This window comes from Lepidochelys olivacea (assembly GCF_965140295.1).
Source record: "Lepidochelys olivacea isolate rLepOli2 genome assembly, chromosome: 13".
Lineage (NCBI taxonomy): Eukaryota > Metazoa > Chordata > Testudines > Cheloniidae > Lepidochelys > Lepidochelys olivacea.
The window spans coordinates 11,565,453-11,589,273 of record NC_140423.1 but is presented as its reverse complement, the minus strand read 5'-3'; the positions used below and the strand labels follow the sequence as shown (position 1 = coordinate 11,589,273).

General features: G+C 44.0%; 1 protein-coding gene across 1 annotated transcript in view; it reads right to left on the bottom strand.

The window, feature by feature from the left end:
- The window catches only part of APCDD1L (APC down-regulated 1 like), a 30,885-nt gene extending 15,852 nt beyond the window's left edge, over nt 1–15,033 (bottom strand). Inside the window, exons 1-2 of the mRNA XM_084645701.1 lie at nt 14,977–15,033; nt 14,277–14,418 (exon numbers count right to left, since the gene is read on the bottom strand). Of these exons, the coding sequence (XP_084501827.1) occupies nt 14,277–14,313 (37 nt within the window). The 5' untranslated portion in view covers nt 14,314–14,418; nt 14,977–15,033. The remainder of the gene's footprint in view (nt 1–14,276; nt 14,419–14,976) is intronic.
- Nucleotides 15,034–23,821: the final 8,788 nt, after the last annotated feature.

The window sequence follows — 23,821 nt, the reverse complement described above, 5'->3', positions numbered from 1 at the left end:
AGACTGTGGGTGCTGAAAGCACTATGAGGGGCCTGAAGGGAATAGAGTCCAGCTAAACAGGAAAATCATCAGATTCAGAAGCCAGCCTGCCAAAAGCCAAGTGGAACAGGGCCTTCGGTTTTCTGTTCCTGCTTTAAGTACCAAAGTACTGGGACTAGCTGGAAAGAGATCTTATGAGTGCTCTGGGGTCTTTCTTGCAGCAGGCTCATTGATATGCTGTTTTTCTAATTTTTAAAGCCCTTTATGTTCAGCAAGGGGGCTGCTACATCCCCACTTTATGGCTTGCACTAGCCTTTCCCATCTTTGATCTGGTATGTGTACAATTTCTTCAACAATAAAGCGATTGGTTTGAGTGGCAAAACCCAGTCCAATTGGTTAGTCTTTTAATTTTGAAACATTAGCATCCACTACAGGATTAGCTGAAATTGACTCCATATTAAAGCGGCATGTTTTATGGTGAAAGGAGGCTAGGAGGCAGGCCTGTGACTTCTAGTCCCAACTCTGCCATGGATTTTTTTGCATTCCCAGGCAAATTACTTACTCCTGGGTCTCATTTTATGCAAATGGGCAAGATTCCATGCACAGCGGTGTCATGAGGCCTAATTAACAGATGTTGGCAAAGTGAACATAAGAACGGACATACCTGGTTAGACCAAAGGTCCATCTAGCCCAGTATCCTGTCTTCAGTCAGTGGCCAATGCCAGGTGCCCCAGAGGGAATGAACAGAACTGGTAATAATCAAGCGATCCATCCCCTGTTGCCCATTCCCTGCTTCTGGCAAACAGAGACTAGGGACACCATCCCTGCCATCCTGGCTAACAGCCATTGATGGATCTATCCTCCATGAATTTATCTAGTTCATTTTGAACCCTGTTATAGTCTTGGCCTTCACAACATCCTCTGGAAAGGAGTTCCACACGTTGATTGTGCATTGTGTGAAGAAATACTTCCTTTTGTTTGTTTTAAACCTGCTGCCTATTAATTTCATTTGGTGGCCCCTAGTTCTTGTGTTATGAGAAGGAGTAAATAACACTTCCTTACTTATTTTCTTCGCACCAGTCATGATTTTATAGACCTCAATCATATCCCCCCCTTAGTTGTTTCTTTTCCAAGCTGAGAAGTCCCAATCTTATTAATCTCTCCTCATACAGAAGCTGTTCCATACCCCTAATCATTTCTGTTGCCCTTTTCTGAACCTTTTCCAATTCCAATATATCTTTTTTGATATGGGGCGACCACATCCGCACGCAGTATTCAAGATGTGGGCGTACCATAGATTTACACAGAGGCAATATGATATTTTCTGTCTTATCTATCCCTTTCTTAATGATTCCCAACATTCTATTCCCTTTTTTGACTGCCGCTGCACATTGAGTGGATGTTTTCAGAGAACTTTCCACAATGACTCCGAGATCTCTTTCTTGAGTGGTAACAGCTAATTTAGACCCCATCATTTTATATGTATAGTTGGAATTATGTTTTCCAATGTGCGTTACTTTGCATTTATCGACAGTGAATTTCATCTGCCATTTTGTTGCCCATTCACCCAGTTTTGACAGATCCTTTTGTAGCTCTGACATCCTTCAGTGAGACAAGAATCTGAATTTATCTACATTTCAAAATATATTAATTATTCTGCAGCATACAGTGAAATATTTTGATTTGACCAGAGGTACTTGAGTTAAAGGGACAAATTTTGGTCTTGTAAATGTGGAGCTAAGAATGTCATTCAGTTGTGAAAAAGACTAGTATAATTTTGGCATGTATTAACACAAGTGTTGTATGTAAGACACAGGAGGTAACTGTCCTGTTCTGCTTGGCACTGGTAAGGCCTCAGATGGAGTAGTATGTCCAGTTGTGGACACCATACTTTAAGAAAGATGGGGACAAATTGAAGAGAGTCCAGAAAAGAGCAACAAAAGTGATAAAGGGTTTAGAAAACCTGACCTATGAGGAAAGGTTAAAAAACTGGGCATGTTTAGTTTTGAGAAAAGAAGGCTGAAGGGATACCCAATAAGAGTCTTCAAATGTGTTAAGGGCTGTTATAGAGAAGACTGTGATCAATTGTTCTCCAGGACCATTGAAGGTAGGACAAGAAGTAATCAGCTTAATGAGCAGCAAGGGAGATTTAGGTTAGATATTAGAGAAAACTTTCTAACTATAAGGATAGTTAAGTACTGGGATAGGCTACCAAAGGACATTGTGAAATCCCCATCACTAAAGGTTTTTAAGAATATGTTAAACAAAACCTGTCAGGAATGGGCTAGGTTGTCTCTGTGCAGGGGCCTGGACTTGATGACCTCTTGAGGTCCCTTCCAGCCGAACATTTCTATGATTCTATGTCTTGAATGCTCTGAACCAAACACCCCCAAAGTTGGAAGAGTTCAGATCCAGGTCTGAATTCTGTAGCTTGAGCTCATTTCTACTCTACTCATTTACTCTACTTTCTACTTACTCATTTATACCTGAGATCATTTCTACTCTAAATAAGAGCAGCGTAATGTCCTATCACTCACCTGTCCTCCTCTCATTCAGGTGACTGCCAAGGGTTGTCAGAACAGTTCCTTTTTCTACCCCAAAACAGACACTTCAGTGAATCCGCATATACTTTGGCTTAAGGGGGCGCAGGAGAGAAGGTTCAAACAGGGAAGAAGGAAAGGTATCACACTTGATCTACAGGGCAAAAGTAGTCCCTAAAGGGAGACTACCTCACTGTGACCCCTGCTATGTACTCATTGCCCATCCATCCATATCTGTTAACCATAGGTATTTCCAAAGGACCTATCACTGTAGTAGCTAGGCACCATAGTATGTTTTTCCAGCTCTCTGCTAAGTGACAGCTACCTGTGCCACATCCAAAGTACCAGCCCTTAACCCCCAAATAATGGAGCCAATTATGTGTACAATTATAATGATTGCACATCTAGATCAAGCAATTGTGAATGCCAGTTACCAGAAGTGGGGCCTGATCTAATGCCTATCGTTGTCGATGGGAGTTGGATCAGGCCCTTAGTCATTTGCCCTTGCAGTAACCAAATGTACATGTATAAATTAGGTAGATGTTTTGCACACACATTTGCATGTGCAGCTTTTTAAAAATCAGGGGCATAGTATCAACTCATGAAGGGGCAGATCCTGCCATCCTTAATCAAGCTAAATTCCAGTTAAAATTAAGAGAAGATTCTGAGAGCTGCAGGTTTGGACCTCTAAGCTAGAACCCATCTCATGAGAGGTTATGCTGCATATATCTCTCTTCCACCTGGTCTGGTTGGTCTGCTACAATGATTCAGATCCACATCTCAGCTTTTAAATAAATAATAATTTTAAAAAAAACAGGAGAGAAATAACCTAATATGCCTTGTTGGAAGCAAATTCTGTTTGTGTTCTACCAAGCAAATTGACTTTGGAAGAAAAGCTGAGTTTAGTCATACATCTTTGTTTCTTATCAATAAATAGAGAAGAAATTGCCCACATTACAGCTTGCAACAAAATTAGGCACTGTAGATCAACTCTTTTCCAGGGCTAGATTGCTCATGCTGTTGCTTCCTATGGCCAAAGTTGTTATTTCCATTTATAATTCTAATGTTTCACTAAGTCACCCATTCGCATGGATAAGATCAGTGCCTACAGTCATGGGGAATTAAATAGCTCTTTATTTAAGAATGACACAAAACCTTTGATATTTGGCAAGGAATGTTCAGACTGGAACAAAACTATGGCTAAGAAACATACAAATGTATTCTGCATAAGTGAATTACACTTTTCCACACAGACATTATTAACAAAGCATTCCTCTGCCATTCTTCTCCCCTGAGAAAGCATGCAGAATGGATTTTGGGTCAGCTGCTAAAAGAATGACCATTCTTCTAAATGTTTGTAGTTTACCAAATCAATTTCTCTTGAATTTGGGTTGAGATTAAGTTAGTGATCTTTTTAATATGCTCAAAATAAAGAATTTCCCAAGAGCACAATTTTGTGGGGAAGACCTATATTATGTATTAAAATCAGTTAGAAAAATTAACTATAATACAATGAATCTGAGCACTATTTTGCATTTTCTATGTCTACAAACAGAGGTTCCAGCTCAGGAAAGCACTTGAAGACACACTTAAGTCCTATTGGCTTCAATGTGACATAAGCATGCACTTGAAGTTAAGCATGTGCTTAAGCACCCGTCCTGATTAGTGATGCTTTCTTGACTTGAGATCAGAGTGTGGTCTAGTAAGTTGAAGGAGGAAATCGTTTGCCAGGATGCCAGTTCTATATAACTTTGCAGATGATATACAATTATATATATATATATAATTACTCATGTTATTGAAGTCCAAAGCTGCCTGCAAAGAGTTACAAAGGAATCTCAAAAAACTGAGACTGGGCAAGAAAATGGCAGATGAAATTAAATGTTGATAAATGCAAAATAATGTGCATTGGAAAACATAATCCCAACTATACATACAAAATAATGAGATCTAAACTAGCTGTTTCCATTCAAGAAAGAGATCTTAGAGTCATCATGGATAGTTCTCTAAAAACATCTTCTCAGTGTACAGAGGCTGTCCAAATAATCTAACAATATTAGGAAGAATTAAGAAAGGAATAGAAAATATCATAATGCCACTATATAAATCCATAGTATACCCATACCTTGAATACTGTGTGGAGTTCTGTTTGCCCATCTCAAAAAATTAGAATTGGAAAAAGTACAGAGAAGGTTAACAAGAATAATTAGGGGTATGGAACAGCTTCCATATGAGGAGAGATTAAAAAGTCTGGGATTGTTCAGTTTAGAAAAGAGATGATTAAGAGGAGATATGGTAGTGGTCTATAAAATCATGAATGGTGTGGAGAAAGTGAAAAAGAAAGTGTTGTTTACCCCTTCATATAACACAAGAACCAGGGGTCACCCAATGAAATTAATAGCCAGCAGATTTAAACAAACAAAAGGAAGTATTTGTTCATACAACACACAATCAACCCGTGGAACTCATTGCCAGGGGATGTGAAGGCCAAAAATATAACTGGGCTCAAAAAAGAATTAGATAAGTCACGTAGAATAGGTCCATCAATGGCTTTTAGCTAAGATGGTCAGGGATGCAATCCCATGTTCTGGGTGTCCCTAAACCTCCAACTGCCTGAAACTGGTGGGACTGGACGACAGGGGATGGATCACTCAATGACTGCCCTGTTCTGTTCATTCCCTCTGAGGCATCCAGCACCAGCCATTGTCAGAAGACAGGATACTGGGCTAGATGGACCTTTGGTCTGACCCAGCATAGCCATTCTTATGTTGATCATGGAAAAGGATTTGTTATTGCCAGAGATACCATCCTATGAAAGCAGGCGCTCTAGGAAATCCATCACATAGCTTCAGATAACTATGACTGGCTGGCTGGCAGTGTGATGTCATTCCAGCAGTAAAAAGCAATGTAAAGATTGAAAAAAAGAAGTTACAATATATTTCTTTCAGAGCTGTTTTCTAAGCAATCAAACAAACCAAATATTTCCAAGTGGGATATAGGGCCCGTTGTATTTGTAATGTTTTGATCAATATTTGCTTCTGTTTTACATACCAACCTCAAATTATTATACTTCAGTCAAAAGGTACAATTATAAAAAAGTATGAATACAACTATGGGCCTGATCTACCCTCCCTGTCTACCTGGACACCATATTGACTTCAACCTGGGTATAAGTGAAGACAGAATTTGGCCCTATTCTTTTGTAACTTTGTGTGTCATTTAGATTAATACACTGGTGAACTGACTCATTTCTACAGAGATGCTGGTGTTACAGTACAGCTTTTCCTTCTAAAATATGCCAGACCCTACTGAGTCAAGATAAACAAGATAAAAGTTAGAACATCCACAGACATCCTCAGTCTCTATTTCTGCTGAGCTCACTTCTCAATCCCACAAGCCTTCAGTGGGAATTCTGCCTGAGTTAGGCTGGTAGGATTTGGCCTGCACATTTGAAACAGAAAACAGGGAAAAGCACATCAGACAAGACAGATAGTATTTGGACTAGAGAGGGTGGAAGTGAAGGGAGTGAAGGAGACACTCTCTCCTGTACCTTCAGGGTCTTCTTTAGTGTTGACCATGTTAGATCTGATTACCTATGTTTAAAATGCCTTCTCTGGTAGTTTACCAAGAGAGAAAAAAACAGGGCTTAACACAATGTATAAATGGGGTTACTCTTGCTCCTGTACTCATTGAACTCAATAGCAAAGCTCCCATTGCCTTTAATGGTGCAGGATCAGGGCCTACTCAGGAAACACTCACTCTGAATGCTTTAACATGAAACTGATAGAAAAAGACCCAGTCCATGATGAAGTCAGTTTTGAGAATAAAGGGATTCACAGGAGGAAACAAATTCAGAGGATTCTGAATCAAAATACAGTACACAAAGCAAGGGGCATACGCAGAATCCACTTCAGAGGGCCATAGAGATATTCTAATAAAGTTCTGTACTAGTGGCAGAGAGCACATTTCACTGAGAGACCTCAGCATGCTTTAATCAAAGAATTTTATACTTATCCGCATCCACTGTATTTTAATTACACAAGTTTTATTCTTTTTTATATATAAATATATTTGAAACACCGGGAAAATAACTTATTTTCCTGATTGGCTGTGGCCCAGGGGGAACTGCTCTACTAATTTTTTTTTTTAACCAAAATATTATGTGGACCCAGAAACTAGAGACAAAAAGTCAAACAAGGGAATCTCTGAGCAATACCATCTGGGAATATGGTCCTTCGTAGGTTTAGCCATTGTGGTTAGGTCAATGCCAACATGTATTTAGTGATGCCCTTGCCCAATCCACAGAGGCCAGCATAGCTGGGGTGATTCCAGTATAATTAGGGCCCTACAAAATTCACGGTCCATTTTGGTCAATTTCATGGTCATGGGATTTTTAAAATCATAAAAGTCATGAGTTCAGCTATTTAAATCTGAAATTTCACAGTGTTGTAATTGTTGGGGTCCTGACCCAAAAAGGAGCTGTAAGAGGGGTCGCAAGATTACTGCTACCCTTATTTCTCTGTTGCTGCTGGGGGGTGCTGCCTTCAGAGCTGGGCACCCAGCCAATAGCCGCCGCTCTCCAGCCATCCAGCTCTGAAGGCAGTGCAGAAGTAAGCGTGGCAATACCATGATCCCCCCCCTAAAATAACCTTGTGACCCACCCACTCCCCACAACTCCCTTTTGGGTCAAGACCCCCAATTTGAGAAACGCTGGTTTCCCCCATGAAGTCTGCACAGTATAGGGTAAAAACACGCAAAAGGCCAGATTTCACAGGGGGAGACCAGATTTCAAGGTCCGTGACGTGTTTTTCATGGCCGCGAATTTGGTAGGGCCCTAAGTATAATGGACAAGTGTGCTTGAAATAATTTTTCCTGCTGTGGGCTGAGAACATATACACAGAGCTGCCCTTGTGGTAACGCCTGATAATGGCATGTACCTGCATAATAGTATGGAGCAAGGAGGGTTAATTAGGAGGCATAAGAATAGATGAGAGAACTGATTTGCTCCGAGTTTAGTCTCAGGAAGGTCTGAAGAAAGCCAGTGGACAGAGGGAGCAGTGCTGCTTTGTGAGCTATGTCAAACTCTGACCTACCTTGCTGTAAAAGTTTGGCATTGATAAATCTATGAGAAATGCCCAACACAAGGAAATAACTAAGAAACTCAAGGTTTTTTCCCCTGGAGTACTAGTGAGGGTGCAGGTTTGCTTTTAGTTACATGGGTTGAGTTACTTAGACCCATCTCCACTCTCCTGCATGCCTAGCTGGTGGGATTTGGGTGCTAACATTCTGGTGAATACACACACACACACAAATACAAACACACACACACAAATAAACACACATGATGGGGCACTACTCCAGTGCTGTAATTATGACTAGATAAAAAAGAAACCTTCATTGGAATCCATATTTTTTTACCAAATCGCACCTATCTCCCTTCCGTTAGAAGAGATGGAAACTCAGCAGAAAACAAGACCCACCTTTTTGAAATGAATGGCCCTCTGTCATTTCAAGTGTATAGAATGCCTATGCATTGGCAGATCCCATGGCACCTCTCCCCGGAGTCGCTTTATTAGTGGCCATCCTGGCCATGTTTAATAGTGATTCCTAAGCATATTTTTGAGAGCTTTGAAGAGCAGAACTGGTAATCAGATGACAGCTTGGCTATGAAATGCCAACCTCATTTCAAATGTCTAAATCACTTATGTGGATCCTGAGCACAAGGGACCACCTACCATATAATATTAACGTAACTATAGCATTTGCTCAATGCAAAGGGCATTGGTGGGAGCTGAGAGCAGAGCAACAAAAATGATTAGGGGGTGGGAGGGATTGAATTACAATGAAAGATTAAGAGAGCTCAGTACAAGTGGCTGTGGGTATGGGTATGATGAGTCTATAAATATTCAGAGGCTAAAAACACCCAGGAAGGGGATGAATTCCTTCAGGTGAATAAAGAGGTTCTGTTGGGAGAGAATTAAGAAAGGAAAAATGTAGCCTGAACAGTGGGATAAATGTCTTGACATTGAAATCTATTAAGCTATCGCAACCCATTCTCTTGGCATATTTTAGAGTAGGCTGCACAAAGCATTGGTGAGTCTACAATAGGGAATAAGCTGGGTTTGACAGGGAAAAGGCCTGGATATTCTAACAGGCCTCTGCATCTCAGACTGCTATGGGCCTTGCTCCCAGGAGTTCACAATCACCCGAGTAACCCTATTGTCTTCAAGGGAACTGCCTGTGTAAGTAATGGCTCACAAGTGGGAGCAAGGGGTCCACAGTCTGGTTCTATGAAAATGGAATCATAGGAATCGGGGGATCAGATTCTGAAAGGTATTTAGGTGCCTAAAGATTCAGATTGGCACCTAATGGGGATCAGATGCCAAATCTGTTTAGGCGCTCTTGAAAATCCCATTAGGCACCTAAATGCCTTTGGAAATCAGACTATAGGAACATAGATTGTGAGCTCTGTGGGGCATGGACCATCTTTTTGTTCTGTGTGTGTACAACGCCTAGCACAGTGGGGCCCAGGTCCATGACTGAGGCTCCCAGGCATTACAATACTAGAGAGATGAATAATAGGAACAAACAGAATTATTTCAAAAGGACACAGGTCTTTCCACCGTGGCTCCATGAGTGAGGCCTGCAGGGTGGAGACCCATGAAAAGCTGGAGACTGTCCCTAAAGAAAAATGTGAGCCACCCAGTTGCGGAACTTTAGCTGGTTTGATGGTGGAAGTTGTCTCAAAGAGATTCCATAGTAAGGTAGTAAACTGATACATGCCACCAGACCAGTAACGCATACCGAAATAAAGACACAAGGGAACATCTTTAACTCAGTCACGAGTGACCACAGAAAATGGTTGCTCATTCAGTTAAAGCATAGAATCAGAGTTGTTTTTAACATGTGTTTTTCGGGGTCTGGGTGTGGTTTCTAGCTAGTTTGAAATTTTAGTCTATTGTTTTGCCTGTCAACATTAGCCAACTTTTGATGCAGTCCAGTTCTCTCAAATGCTGCCGACAGATGCTGAAATTAAAGCTGACGTTCAACCTACATGCTGCATAATCTAATAAGAGGACTTGCACTACTTGAAATTAAAAAAGTTTAGGACTTTCTTGACACAAATTTCTGCTGTCATCTATATTTTCATTGGTCTTTTCCAGGTGGCCTAATTGAAAAATTCTATGAAAAACATGGAAAACAAAGTATCGTGTTTTGTTTCAAGAGGGGAAATAAAAACTCTTGAAAGCCATAACCTGCCAGTGATCTGCACCCATATCTCATGGACTTCAGTGTGAGAGCTGAGGTGAATTCCTCTGATGCCAGTGGGAGTTTTTGGTGTGAACTGATCCCAAGATACAGGGTGAAGTCCGGGCTCAGTGTACGTTTTGCCTTTCACTTCAGTGGGGCCAAGAGTTCAGTGCTTAAAGTTATTTCAGTGAGAGTTGTGAGTGAATCTTCAGTGGTTGTTTGGGGAATTGACTGATGACAGAATATGACGTCTATTGGCAGTGGATGTTTTGCATGTTTCAATGGCAGGACATAGCTTTATTATTACCAATACTCAAAGTGAGCAAAAGTACACTAGAGCTAAGTGCCTGCAAATGTTTTCTACCAGAAGCTGTATGACCTGGCATATCTGTTAGTGTAAAAAATCTTTGTGCTGATAAAAGCAAAAGATTGGATGAGATTGGTTACAAATACATATGAAAGAAGGAGTTAAAGGGAGGAGTTAATCAGGGAACCAACTGGACCTGTTCTGCAGAACTTATTCTTCCATAGCTCTGCAGTGTCCCTCATTTCGCTGATGTCACTTAATTGAGTCAAAAAGTTACCTACTCACTTTTACTCTTGAACATTGTTTACATCAGAAATAAAGGATCATGAAGCTGGGCCTATGAAAAAAGTTATTTACTTTAAAAGAATGAATCCAGCAGCATTTTAAGTTTCTTGCAAGAACACTTGTAGTGTCCTCATTCAGGGTCTTTGTGACATGTTGCATCCCACATTTGGGGCTTGGCAGGTTGAGATATGCATTCTTCCTTTCCCATATATTTCCTTTGTTCAGTTCCCCTGCTCAGATCCGTGGTGCCCGTTACAAGAGTGCCCCCACTTCAGTCATTCTATTTTGAACACTGCTTGCTTAAATCCTTGTGCAATTTTTCATAGTTTAATCTAAATTAGGCCCCAATCTTTCTCCCACTGATATCAGTGACAAAACTTCTATTGACTTCTATAAAAGCAGAAATGCACCCTTAAAATATATAGTAGACAACTCAGGCCAGATCCTAAACTAATTAAAGTCAATGGAAGGTCACTCATTGACTTCAATGGGGCCCAGAGCTGGGTCTCTCTTTTGTATAATGCTGAAGGTAAGGAGGGGGCCCAGGGAATAATAACTAATAATAGAAATCAATCTCCTTTCTTTGAGTTAGGTAACTGACTCTGATTTCTGATCCTCCTTCACCAAAGAACCACTCATTCTTGGAAACGTAAGAGCATAACAGGCTTGCTCAATTTCTGTCTAAACTTTCATTAAAGTTTTTACATTCCAATACACCGCACCGATATTTTCCATGGGTAGCTTCTCTTAAATGGTTTAGAACCTAGCCAGTTTTTAAATAAAAGAACTTCTTGCCTTTCACTGTTTATTTTTAAGTTTGAAAATTATGGGGTCAGGACTAAGATAAGATCAACAGTTGAGTTCAATTATATGATTAGAAAGCGAATCCCATAAAAAAGATAATACCAAGTTTATACAATATTTTACTGACAAAGTAACAATACTGCCTTCTGGACATGTTTAAAATAGACCAAGTTTGCTTGCTAATGTATTGTCTGTTTGCTGGGTTGTTTTGTTTTTTACTCTTTATTTCAAAGCTACCCAAAAAATCAACAACTAATGTGCTATGATCCTGCGATTTGACTCTGTTTGCTCCTTCCATAATGATAGCTTATCCATGTTGCAAAGTATATGGATATGGATAAAGATAGGGCTGAGATGTAAAAAGAAAAAAAAGAGCATACATGAAAAAATATATTGTGGTTTCTATATTTTCCCCACAAGCTCAAATTGTTGAGTAAGGAAATTTTCAAAAGCCAGAAACTGCTATGGAGAAAACCAAAGCTGGAATCCAGTTCTAGAAAAGGCTGCATCTGGCAGAACCAAGTTTGGAAAGAGGTTTTACTTTCAGTGGGTTCCTCTATTTGCCCACAACATAGCACATGTCATTTATAAAAACAAGGTTTTCATGGATGATATACAACCTCTGTGAAAATCAACCTCGAAATTAGAAAGCACCTATGCAAGGCTGTTATACAGTCCCTTTGGTTTCCTCACCCCTTTGCTAAGGCAAATCCCCAAAATATTGATAATAATTTTTAAAAATCCCTACCTTCCTAATCCTAAAATGTACTGCAAAGGTAACAACACTGAGAAATCAACAGCTAGAAAGGGCTAATTTATTGTATAACCCTCTTTATCCAAACAAACAGGGCTGCCAGACATCAAAAATACAATGCATACAGCCGCTCCCTGCTTACCAGTTTATATTCTGTGAGATGTGAAGGTTTAGTTTAGTTATGTACAATCCATGCTTTTTGGAGCATCATCTTTTAATGATGCACCGTTGATGAATTTCAGTTCCCCTGCACTAGCAGCAAAATGCTGCCATCAATTTTAAATACTGGAGCTACAGATTATAAACTGGTAAGGAGGGCGACAAAAGTCATTTGTTTCTGGAGTTTGGGCACAGGCAAGGTGGGGTAAGAATGGTATCTTTCTGTATCCACCTTTTACCATTTTCAGTTATCTTATTAAATGTGTTTGGTTTGAATCTAAAGCTCAGATCAAAACTCGAAGGCTGGGAAGCTCAGCTGAGATGGTACAGCTGGATGGGCAATTGGTCAGTCCCCTGTTAGCTTTAATCTTGTTTACACATTAAAGTCTGATGGTGCATTCCTTTAAACATCACCATCAGGCAGTTCTGACAGATGGCACACAAAATCAGATCGTCTCACCACTAAGTATTTTAAAAGGCCGGGTTGAGTTCTTGCTGACTGTATTTAGTGCTTTAAATGCTTTGAACTTGTATATTGCCTTTCACCCATTGAGCTCAAAGTACTTGACAAGCGTGAATGAACTGAGCCTCCAATCGCCCTTGAGAGGCAGGTCATATTTTTCTCCCCATTTTTCAGAGGAAGAAACTTAAGAAACTTAAGTCACAGGAAGTCTGTAACAGGCCCAGCCTAGCACCTTAACCTCAAGATCACCCGTTCTCCTTTCAATGCTATATTTTATTCTGCCTTTTATCTGTTGAGGAGGTCACACAGGACATGGACAAACAGTTTCAGCTGAGTCTCCCTGGTGTTCTTCAGGGAAACATGCTGTCCAAGTAGGGGTGATAAAGAAAGTTTCCCTCCCACAGGTTCACTTCTTTTTAAAGGGGAATCATGTAGCCCTGTGCTGCTGTTTTTCTTCACCAGCACGACTGTCTATGTTCTCTAGCTCTGAGCATCCAAAGACATCTCTTGCTGAAGCTCTGGCGGTTGAGGTGTGAACCTTGCCAGTTCTAAAGGTGGGGCGCAAATATACCGGCAGCCAGGCTCGTAGTGTCTAGGAGCTACCCTAGAGGTCAGTGGGGAAAGCGATGTGTCTCCTCTTGGAGAAGTGAGATACTTCTGATGTATTTCACCTCCAAGCCAGGTGCTTCTGAGCTTCTTCCTGGAACTCCAGCCCTGGCGGTTGAAAATAGCATCAGGAAAAGTCTCCCAGCCCTTGCTAGAGTTACACACTGGGGCTCAGCCTCCTACCTTGCTCCACTGTCTGGGGCGGGAAGGAAAGATCATTAGAGGGACGGTTGCAAAGGCGGTCTGCGGGGTGATGATCAGCAGCAGTAAGGGAGCTTTGGGCGGGAGCCAGAGGCTGCCTCTCGTCTCTGTGTTAGCTTTGGTGAAAGCCTCCCCTCCACGAGCTATCCCTGAGCAGATCAGTACTAGGTCCCGGTCCACTTAGGCATTTCCAGCCCCCACCACTTGTGTTCTTTCGTGCCGAAGAAACGCTGGAAATAGCTCTAAAAAGCATCGCAAAGTCCATTCAAATCAAAGGATGGAAACCCTCCATCCCCGGGTCATTCTTAGAGCGAGACAGGCCTGGGGAGATCGGGGGACCCCAATAAAGCCAAGAGTCCCCTCCCGCCATCACCAGCCACTTCAGGGGGTTGGACGGTCCCCCGGCTCTTCCTCGTCATTAACCCGGCTCTTTTATTGAATGTCTGGCGAGCGGTTACAAGATCGGAGCTGGAAGGGGACAGGACGCCGGCCTGGGTGCACGTCCAGTCCGCTGAGCGCCGCTTTCCCGTGCGCAGCAAAGGTCCCCGCGCTCTGAGCCCTCTCGCAGATCGGACCCCGGGGAGCGCTGCCCGCTGGGTTCGCGGGAAGGAAAGGGCCCCCCAGGGCCCTGAAACAAGGCAGATTCGCCGGGCCCCTGGCTGAGATGCCGGGGCTGGGGAGGGCTTGGCCGGGGGTCCGAGGTTCTGGTGCCAACTCGCAGCCGCCCTGCTCGGGCATCAAGCGGGAGGAAAGAGGAACTTGGTCTTCCCCAGAGAGAGCCGGGGAGGAAGCTGAAGGCCAAAAGGACCCAGCCGGGATCCTGGCAGGCCCTTATCTAGCGGGGTGGGGGGCACATCCCTGCCGCCGCTCTCCAGAACCCACCCGCCCCCGGGTCCCTCCAGTGCAGGGCCCCGAAGTGTCACCTACCTAGCAGCAGCCCAATGAAGCACCAGGACTGGCCCATGGTGGTATCCAGCCGGCTTCCTTCCCACCTGCCCGCCGAGGAGGAACGGAGCCCGCTGGCTGGCCGGGGCAGGTCGCTGGCTCCGATGCTCAGTGGAGCGGGACCCTGCGGGGAAGCCGCGGAGCCATGTGGGGCTAGTAGGAGCCCTTAGAAGTTCATCTGCCCAGGTGTGTGGGGGGGGAGAGTGGGGGACCCAGAACAGGCTGCCCCGGAGCTCCGCGGTTATTCTGCCTTCGTGCCGCTCGCCAGGAGGGGCAGCGGAGCGAGGGGGCTCATTAACCACACCCCCACCCCCGTGTCTCTCTCGGCAGGACTCGGATCCGAGCGGCCGCCGCTCGGCCCCCGCTTTGCCGGAATGCCTGCGCGGCGGAGCCCCCCGCGCCGCTGACAGCTCGGACGGAGCTGGGCAGCTACCGCTGCAAGCTGCCAGAAGAGGTGGAGACTTCCTCGTCTTAACCCCATCTGCCGCTGCACATTGCAGCTCGCTTCCCCCCCCCCCCCAGGCCAGGCACAGAGATCTGCCCCGGCTTGGCCCGTCCGCCCCTGGGCACCGGGCCGCGCCCCTTCCCTTTGCAGGGCTGCCTCTCCCACCCACCCGCGGAAGGTCCCGTGGGTGACTGGGGACGGGCCACCTCCTCCCCCCGCCAACAGCCCGCCCCCCACCTTTTCTGCTTCGCCACCTCCCCCGGGTCTAGCGGCTGCAAAGGGGCATTTCTGCAGCGCGCCGGGCTGGAAGGGGAGGCGCCACGCCAGACACAGGTTTGTTTTTCCACCCGCGTTTTTAAAAACCGGGGGTGGGGGGGGGGGAATGCAGCGCGCAGCTCCCTGCAGGGCTCTGCTGCCTTTGGCCCAACCCGCCTCCAGCTCCCGGCCGAGACCGCAGCTCCGGCTGCAAGGAGCCCGGGGCGTCTCTCCTGCCCGAGCGAGCGCGCCCTGGCCGGCGTGGGGCTGCGGGAGCCCCGGGACAGAGGCGCAGGGGCTGTGGGTGGGCAGCAGGGAGGTGTGTGCCCCGATGCGGGGGAGGTGTGTCCTGGTGGCCAGCAGGGAGGAGCGAGGCGTGATCCCCCTGCGCAGGGGAGAGCAGAGGAGCAGCGGCCGCCCGGGGCTGGAAGGCGTTGGGCTGTCAAACGAGCCCCCTGCGCTGCCCCGGAGGAGGCGGGCTGAAATCCATCCCCGTGCGCCGGGCCACTCGCCCGCCGCCCTCGGTGGGATCGGGAGACCCTGAGCTGACCAAGCAGAGTCCAGGCCATTTAAACGGCCCTGGCAGAGCCCTGGAGACCGGGCCCCCGGCTGTGGTCAGACTCCCACTGACTTAGGGTCAGTCCAAAAGTGCCTCCGCCTGGCGCTTCCATTTGGGGAAGCGTCTGAACCAGAGCTCCGGTCCCCCCCTTTCCTCTCCTGACCCTCCCCAGCCGCACAGCTCAGGGTGGATCGGTGGGTTGGGACCCGCTCTTGGATGAAATAAAACACCAATCTGGATTTCAACTCGTCCCGGACAAATCCCCTCCGTTCTGTCCGTGACTAGCAATGGGCCGGACACAAACGGTTGAGGAAAGGTGTGACTGGAGGCATTTTCTACCCCTTAGCTACAGTCAAACAGTGGGTGACCTATCGGGGGAAGAGGTGAGGGGGGAGAGGCCAAGATATAGCGACTCTGAGAGTGTAATAGTCGTTCCAGGGTCTGCACCAAAGGCTAAGGTTTAGCCGTGAGCATTTCCAGACTGAAACATAAAACAGCCTTCCATATTTAGGAAATAGATACACACGCTCATCAGGCTTAAACCAAAATATTGATCGTCCTGAGCCGATCTCCTCCCCACGGTTGGGGAACGTTTAGGGCTAGATCCTGGATTTCCCATAGTGACAATAGTAATCCCAGACTATTTGACTGAATAAGGGGAGCAAAACCTAGAGCCCAATCGTGCTCACAGGTGTGGTTTCACTGACTTCAGGCTACTGCAGTGAGCTTTCATATTACTAAAGGTTTCATTACTTTAACAAAATATCACACAGTTCCTTTACTATGAAGTCTAATCTGAAGTACAACCAGAAATCATTAAAACTACATTACACTTGTCCAAATAAATTAACAAAGTCCATTTTGTGGTGCAAGCACTTTTTGTTTATTTTATTGTATTTGTTTCACAAAGTCACAAAATCCAATAATTCACAATGGCTCTCCCAGTCATTAGTCCAAATCACTGCACTCACAGCTGTATCTTTTAGCTAACACATTAGCAGAAAAAAACAAATCCAAACCAGCTAACCATGATGTTAAAGAAAAAGGAGCAATTTTGCAAGGAGCAGCTTTGACATGCCACTGTTGGGAATCCATTCAACTAAAAACAAACACATCACTTTGGAAAAATTACGGTGCAAATAACTCTATAAGAACAACCATCTCACTTTTAAGTTGTGCATCTGATCTCTCACATACAATGCTTTCAATGTACTCTCTAAACTGACTCTAATATGGTCTTACTACCGTCAGAGTTCTTTTGGGATATTTTGGCAGTAATTTTTAAAAAAAAAACAATTTTAAAACCGCTTCTTACACAGGTGTTTGAAAACTATCACCATCACGTGTAACAGATTCTCTAAGACTTTATTATAAAACAGAGTAATAATAATAATGTTTCATTCATATGGCTCCTTTCATCCCCAAAGATCCTGAAGGACTTTGCAAACATAACAAAATGATATACACGTTTTATTTTAAAGGATCACTTCTGCAACCATTCAAATGAAGACATGTCTGGATAGAGCATGGCAGCAGTTCCACAGCACACAATAACATTAGGATGAGAAGTATACTATATCCAACTAAAACTGCAGGGAGGCTTTAGGTAGGAAGAATATAGTTCTCCTAGTTGGAATTTTGCCAGGACATCGGTCTGAACTTCCCTAAAGTTGGTGGGGAATCTTTAATTACTGCAGATGGCCAGGACTTCAGTTTAACTTCTTATCGGAATGACATAAATGTGGCTGGTTTTTGATGATCATATAAGTCTGGACCATGTATGCTGTTGTCCAAGGTTTATAAAGCCAGAAGAGGCCATTGTGATCATCTTGTCTGACCTGATGTATAACAGGCCATAGGACTTCCCTGAACTAATTCCTGTTTGAACTAGCAAAGCATGCCAAGGGAAGTATATTATTGCAATGACCCCATAGTTCCAATGGGACCCTGGAACCAGATCCTCCAAAGTCCTTTACTGCCTTATTCCAGGGCAAAGTGGGTTCAAACCATCATCATTCTGATTTAGTAGCATTTTACACACTCTGTACTAGTGTCAATGCCAATATAAGGTGCAGGGCAATGGAGAATCAGGGCTTCAGTCTTAGTTTGGCCTGGCCTACACTTAAAATAGCTATGTCACTCAAGGGTGTGAACAATCCACACCCCTGAATGATATATAGATAAGCTATGCTGACCTAACCCCCAGTGTAGATGCAGCTAGGTCAATGGAAGAATGCTTCTATTGACCTAGTGACAGGGGCTTGGGGAGGTGGTGTTCCTACACTGATAGAAAACCCCCTTCCATTCGTGTAGGCTGCCTCTACACCACAGGGTTATGCTGGCACTCTAGCTATGTCAGTATTATCCCTGTGGTGTAGACATTGCTTTGCATGCCCATACTGCCTTGCACCCTGTGTCGTCATTTACATCAGTGCAAAGTGGGTGCAGGACACTACCATTTTGATTTAGTATCATTTTACACTGGTAAATGACAACCCAAGTTGCAGGGCAAAAATCTGGTCTGGGAACTCCAAGTATTCTCCCCTCTCCCTCCAGCCCAGCAAGGAAGTAGAGTGGGTGGGTGGAAGGGTCAGCATACAAAAGAAGAGGAAAGCCAGGGATCTAGAGCTATCCAGTTCTCCAGCCTTGAAAATTCTGCTCAGATGAATGGAGGGACTCCTCCACTACACACTTTGCATCGCCAGCCAGCCCTGGCAATGAGCAGTAGCAACTCTGCCCTTGAAGTTCAGGCCCCAAAGAAATAAAAGTTTGGGCGTTCACTACAAATCATAGCAAAACAATTATTGAACATGCACAATTAAAAATATCTTCCTCGCCTCTTCCTCTTCATGCCAGTAATGTTGACTATTATGGATGGGTCACTTGTGAAATTTCCTCCTTGTGGCTGGACAGAGCTAACATACAAACACAGTGATCTTTCTCAATGTCTGTAAAATGGCTTTCCCCAATCTGAGACTTCCTTTGTCAAGTTTCAATCAATAATAAATGTTTATAACTGAATGATAAACTCCTTCTAGCTAGGAATCTGTAGTAAAAACACTCAAGTCCCTTATGACTGCAACTGCAGAGAATCTCATTGAGAAACTCTGGAGGGAGTTGTTTACATTCAACACTCCTTGGCTTGTCATCACATTTGCCATGATGCCTGGGCCTGGGGAATGGGGACCAAAAAGGGGATAAAAAACAAACAGAAACTGTGGGGAAATTCTTGGGTATCAGAGATTCCCCAGTGCAGAAAACAAACAGAAGATGCAGATTCTATTTCTTTCATTCTCTAATTAAAATGCTTAGCATGTACAGAGCCCTTTTCATCTTCAAAGCAAAGCAGATAACATTTACTCATTAGTTCTCAGAACACCCTTAAGGCAGCTAGGGTTGTTGTTTTCTCCATTGGGACACTGGGGTAGAGATGACTCAGGATTTCTCCCAACTGGAACAGAAGGTTACAAGTGCTTTATTTGTCGTGATTCACACCACAAGAGAACACCCATTGCTCCTGCCCCTTCCCCTGTATAGTGCTGTACAAGTAAATGACATTATCCAGCAGACTAGTGGTGACGTAAGATTCCCTTTGATGGCCCCACATCCTGCAGGTGAATTTCTCATGGCTTTCTCCTGAAAGGCGGGAGAATATTTTGACCTGCAGAGTGAGAATAACTGTCTAGTCAGCTAATGGTCAACTTCAGAGCTCCCTAAAATAAGTGTCACAATACTTCAATCTGTTTGTTTGGTTTGAGCTTTTCAGTGAGAGGTAGCTTTTAAAAAATAATACCCACTAAAGTCCCAGTGTACATACTTAATGCACTTTATAAGATAACAATAGAGAAATGTGACTAGGCCTTTTATGGCACCTGGCTGGCTCAGTGTGTGTGTTTATATGATAAAAAGCACCAGAGTATTCTTTACACACTTAGCTGAGGTTTATCCTTTTTAGACAAGTCTGGACTGCTACCTGTTATACTTGGCTCATGATGGTTCAAATAAGAATTTATAGACCCTAAGCCATCTGCAATATGTCCCAGTTCTTCAAGGCCAATGTAAATGCAATGAGGAGGAAACAACCACACAATGAAAAGGTTAACACGTTTTTTCCCCCCTTGGCACATTTTATAATTGACTCTCGAGTGTTTGAAAGTAAAGATTTGAAGCAGATCAAGCTCATGTGCTCTCTCACCTCCTCAGAGATCATCACTGCAGTTTGCATAGCACACACACCAGGAGTGACTTTCTTAGGTTTCATTTCATTTCATTTTAACTTGTTGAGAATATGCGCCCTCCAGGACACTGCAGAGAACTGGCTTCACATCTCAATGTGAAAGCAAGCCAGTGTGATTTATATCACTGCCTTTATCAGGAATGCACATTAATTCAAGGTTCCTTTTTTGGGAAAGCAAGAAAGGGTAGAAAAAGAGCCAGCTTCCCATTTTGTGCAAGGTGCCTCTGATTTCCAAAGGGCAAGGGAATTTACAAGCATATCATTTGTTTTCACAGACACTTTGGAAAGCAAGGAGAGGAGCTATCCCACTGCTGTGAGAATCACAGGAGTAGGAGCCTTCTCCTGCCCCTCAGACCCTATTGGTATTAAAGAAAGAAATTTGAAATTAAAATATATCTGGAAACTCTAGCCTACGTTTTTGCATGAATGACAGATCCTTCCTGCCCTCAGCTCACCACATTTCTCCAAACTTGAAAACTGAAGCTTCCGTCTTAACAGCAGAGAGTGGGAAAGACATTTGTGGTCTGGTGGTTACAGCAAAGGGACGGGAGGTAGGAGGGCTGTTGGTTCAAATCTGGGCCAAGTTTTTCATTCACAGTGGGCTCTATCCAACGAGGGGCTGAGCCCCCAAGAATCCCATTGACTTTGCAACCCCATGCCTTTATGTAATCTGAGGGGAGTCCGGTTTCTTGTTCCTCAGCAAACCTGGGTAAAAGAGAGATGCTGGTTCTCAGCTGGAGATGGCTGGCAGCATCACAGAGGTTACACTACACCGGTCAGATCTCCTTCCTCCATGATCTCTGGAATCCCAAGTTTATTTTCATTGTCACAATTACCCCTGCTGACGATGGAAGAGCTGAGATGCGCAGTCATACTCTGTAGCACTTGACACCTCCAAAAAGCCCCTGATTCCTCATTAGAATTTAGAGAGCAGGTCTCATTTTACTCCAGTCTGGGGCTTGGATTCTTGAGGTCAATGGCAACTCCAGTTGTCTTCGGTTTTTGCTCACACACGGCACAGGGAGGGGAATAACAATGTGGAAAGTGGCTGTTTTATTCCAAGGCTAGATCCACAGCACTGCTAGCTCTGGGTGGGGGGAGGAGAGACTATCTCCAAGTAACCTGTTCATCAGAAGTGGTATAAATGTAGCCTGCACAACCGCAGTAACATTATGCCAACATGTGGCTTGCTGCTGAGTACAAATGTACATACCGCACGACCAGTCTATTCCTTGGGCTAGGATGTTCTCATTATTAATGAGCGTCCTCTTCCAAGCCTAGAAACCTAGGCAATGGGTGCCATATAAATACCTTGGCTAGATGGATAGATTACAATTGTGCATTCATTCCATATCATCATGCAACTCTTGTCCCTTTCCAGCCTTTAGTACAAAATTAAGCAGAACCAGTCGCACCACTTTGTGAGAGTGACTGAGCGGCCTGGTGGCTCCAAGCACAGCCACTGCCAGTCTGCCCAGAGAGAGGAAATAAGATGGAGCCTGGGCCATCAATAAAGAAAGGTAAAATAACCTTCATGTTTGCTCAGCGGCTGTAGTAACCATAAGCCAGCTGTTAAAACACCTCTGAGCATGTTAAAAATCCAAACCTTACTGTGGTCCTGGGTCCAGAGCCATTATAATAAGGGTTGTTTTCTGCTTCTTGAACTGATGGTAATTTTTTTAGATTCGGAAAGAAAAATGTTTCTCAGGGCACATAACGATATTGGTGAAGATAAATTACAAAGGCCACCAGCCAAATTCAAGCTACTTTGGGAAAGCATCATAAATTGCCCCAGCAGTCATGTCTGTTCTGAAAGCTGTGTTAATATGCACCTGTTCATTGCTTGGGATGGACCCATCCCATGTAATATTCTGCTAGGAATAAGAACAGTCCTTACAGAGGCCTGTGTATATTGACCATTATGCACTCATGCCCCAATTCAGCAAAGCACTTCATCACATGCTTACTTCCATTTCTGTTCAACAAAGCACGTAAGCTTATGCTTAACCTTAATGGGAGTCTTATACTTGCAGTCCTTATACATCCAGAGTTTTGTTCCACTGTGCCATTCAATGATGATAATATTAGCAAAGTGGTCTCTCATCAGCTTTTCAGGGGTGACTGACTTATACTGTGCATTTCTGCTGCTTCACATCGCTTGCCATTCTTCAAACCAATCATTGCATTTTCAAAGCATATTTCAAAAGGGAAAACAGGCTAGGAGATGGGGGCTGTATTTTGAGGGCAGTGGTTGATAGATTATTTTGATACATTGGCTCCTGGGTATGCATTAGTCACTGAGACCTCTGAACACTCTGCACATCTGTACAGCGTGTCTTTCTTTGCTGCCCTGTAACAACTAGCAACTGCCCCAAACAGCTGACCGATTACCCAAACAAACTCCGCTAAATACTGCCATCTGTAAGTGGTCCACTATTTCTGTAATTGCTAAAAATATGTCCTTCCTGCACTGAATGGTGTCTATTAGGGATTGTTACCATCTGGATTATTGGTACAATAGATTCTTTGGACTTAAAGGAACATTGTCCAGGCTAAACAGTGAATCTGGCCTTAAGCATTTTTTAAAAAATCATTACCTGTGTTATATTTAATCCTTACATTAGCAAATCTAAAAGGGCCTAAATCAGGAGGCAGCATGGTCCAACAGAGAAGGAACAGCAAGAAGAGTCAGGGGTCCTATTCCTGGCATGGTGTGTGACTTCCCTTGGATACTTCATTTTACCCCTCTAGGAACATCTACATTGCAATAAAAAACCTGCAGATCAAGCCTGAGCCCAGGTCAATTGACTCGGGTTTGCAGGGATCAGGCTGCGGGGCTAAACATTGCAGTATAGATGTTTGGACTCTGAAACCCACCTCCCGCACGGAGTTTCAGAGCCCAGGCTCTAGTCCTAGTCCAAACCTGAATGTCTATGCTTCAATTTTTAGCCCAGCAGCTCGAGTCCCAAAAGCCAAGTCAGCTGAGCCTGGCCAGCTGCGGCCATGACACAGATCTTTTATTGCAGTGTCGATGTACCCTCTATGTCTCCATTTTACCATCTGTACAATAGGGATAATGATACTTAACCTCCATTGTGAAATGTTTGATGAAAAATCCTATATACAGTAAGTTCTGTCGTTGACTACAGTGGGGCCAGGACTTTGCCTTAAATGCTACTACTGACCATTAATTCTGAAATTTACTTTTTGCATTTCACCCAGCCTGGATGATGAAAATAGACTAGTCAGTTTCACATCCTATAGCCCTTTTCGTGAACTAGCCCAATGCCTCAGAGTTTGGACTGAAAGCACTAAAAGGGAATGTCGAAAGGGGAAAAAAATCTATTTTCATTGGAATTTAAAATATATATATGGACACACTTCTACTGATCTTAGATTTTGTAAAACCTTGTTTTTACAAAAACCTACATTTCAGCCTTAAATCAAGCTGAATTTCCCATTAATAACACTGGTACTTTGGAGCCAATATAGTCCATCACATCAATGACAGTTTAGGTATTTCAAAATAAGGCCGTGCTATAAGTCTATCCACCATACTGTGCATGTGTAGAAAGTTTGCAAAATCCTTAGGAAAAAAACAGAGATGCTCTACATACACAGAAGCCAGTATGTCAAGCTTAGTATCTCAGACAGTTTAATTTTATGCTGGAAACAATGGAACTACCCAGTTCAGGAATCAGGGCTGTGCACAGAGGAGAGAGAGGTCTTTCTCTGTGATTGGCCTTCAAATCTGGAATTTGTTCCCAGGAGACATTGAGTGACCACAAGCCACAGCTCCTTCAGACCTAAACGCCAAACCTATTTTTTTGCTCCCTATAACGCCAGCACCACCATCGATAACAGTAAAAATGGAATCTAGTCCCTGAACTCTGAAGAAGAGGGAAATGTAGGCTCCCAAACCTACAACTGGATCTGCGCGGGAGGGCGCCGCAGAGCCCCAATCACCTGCCCAGGATGAAGTTGCAGGATTGGGGCCTATCTGTGGGAACGTCATAATTTTGAGGTGCTCA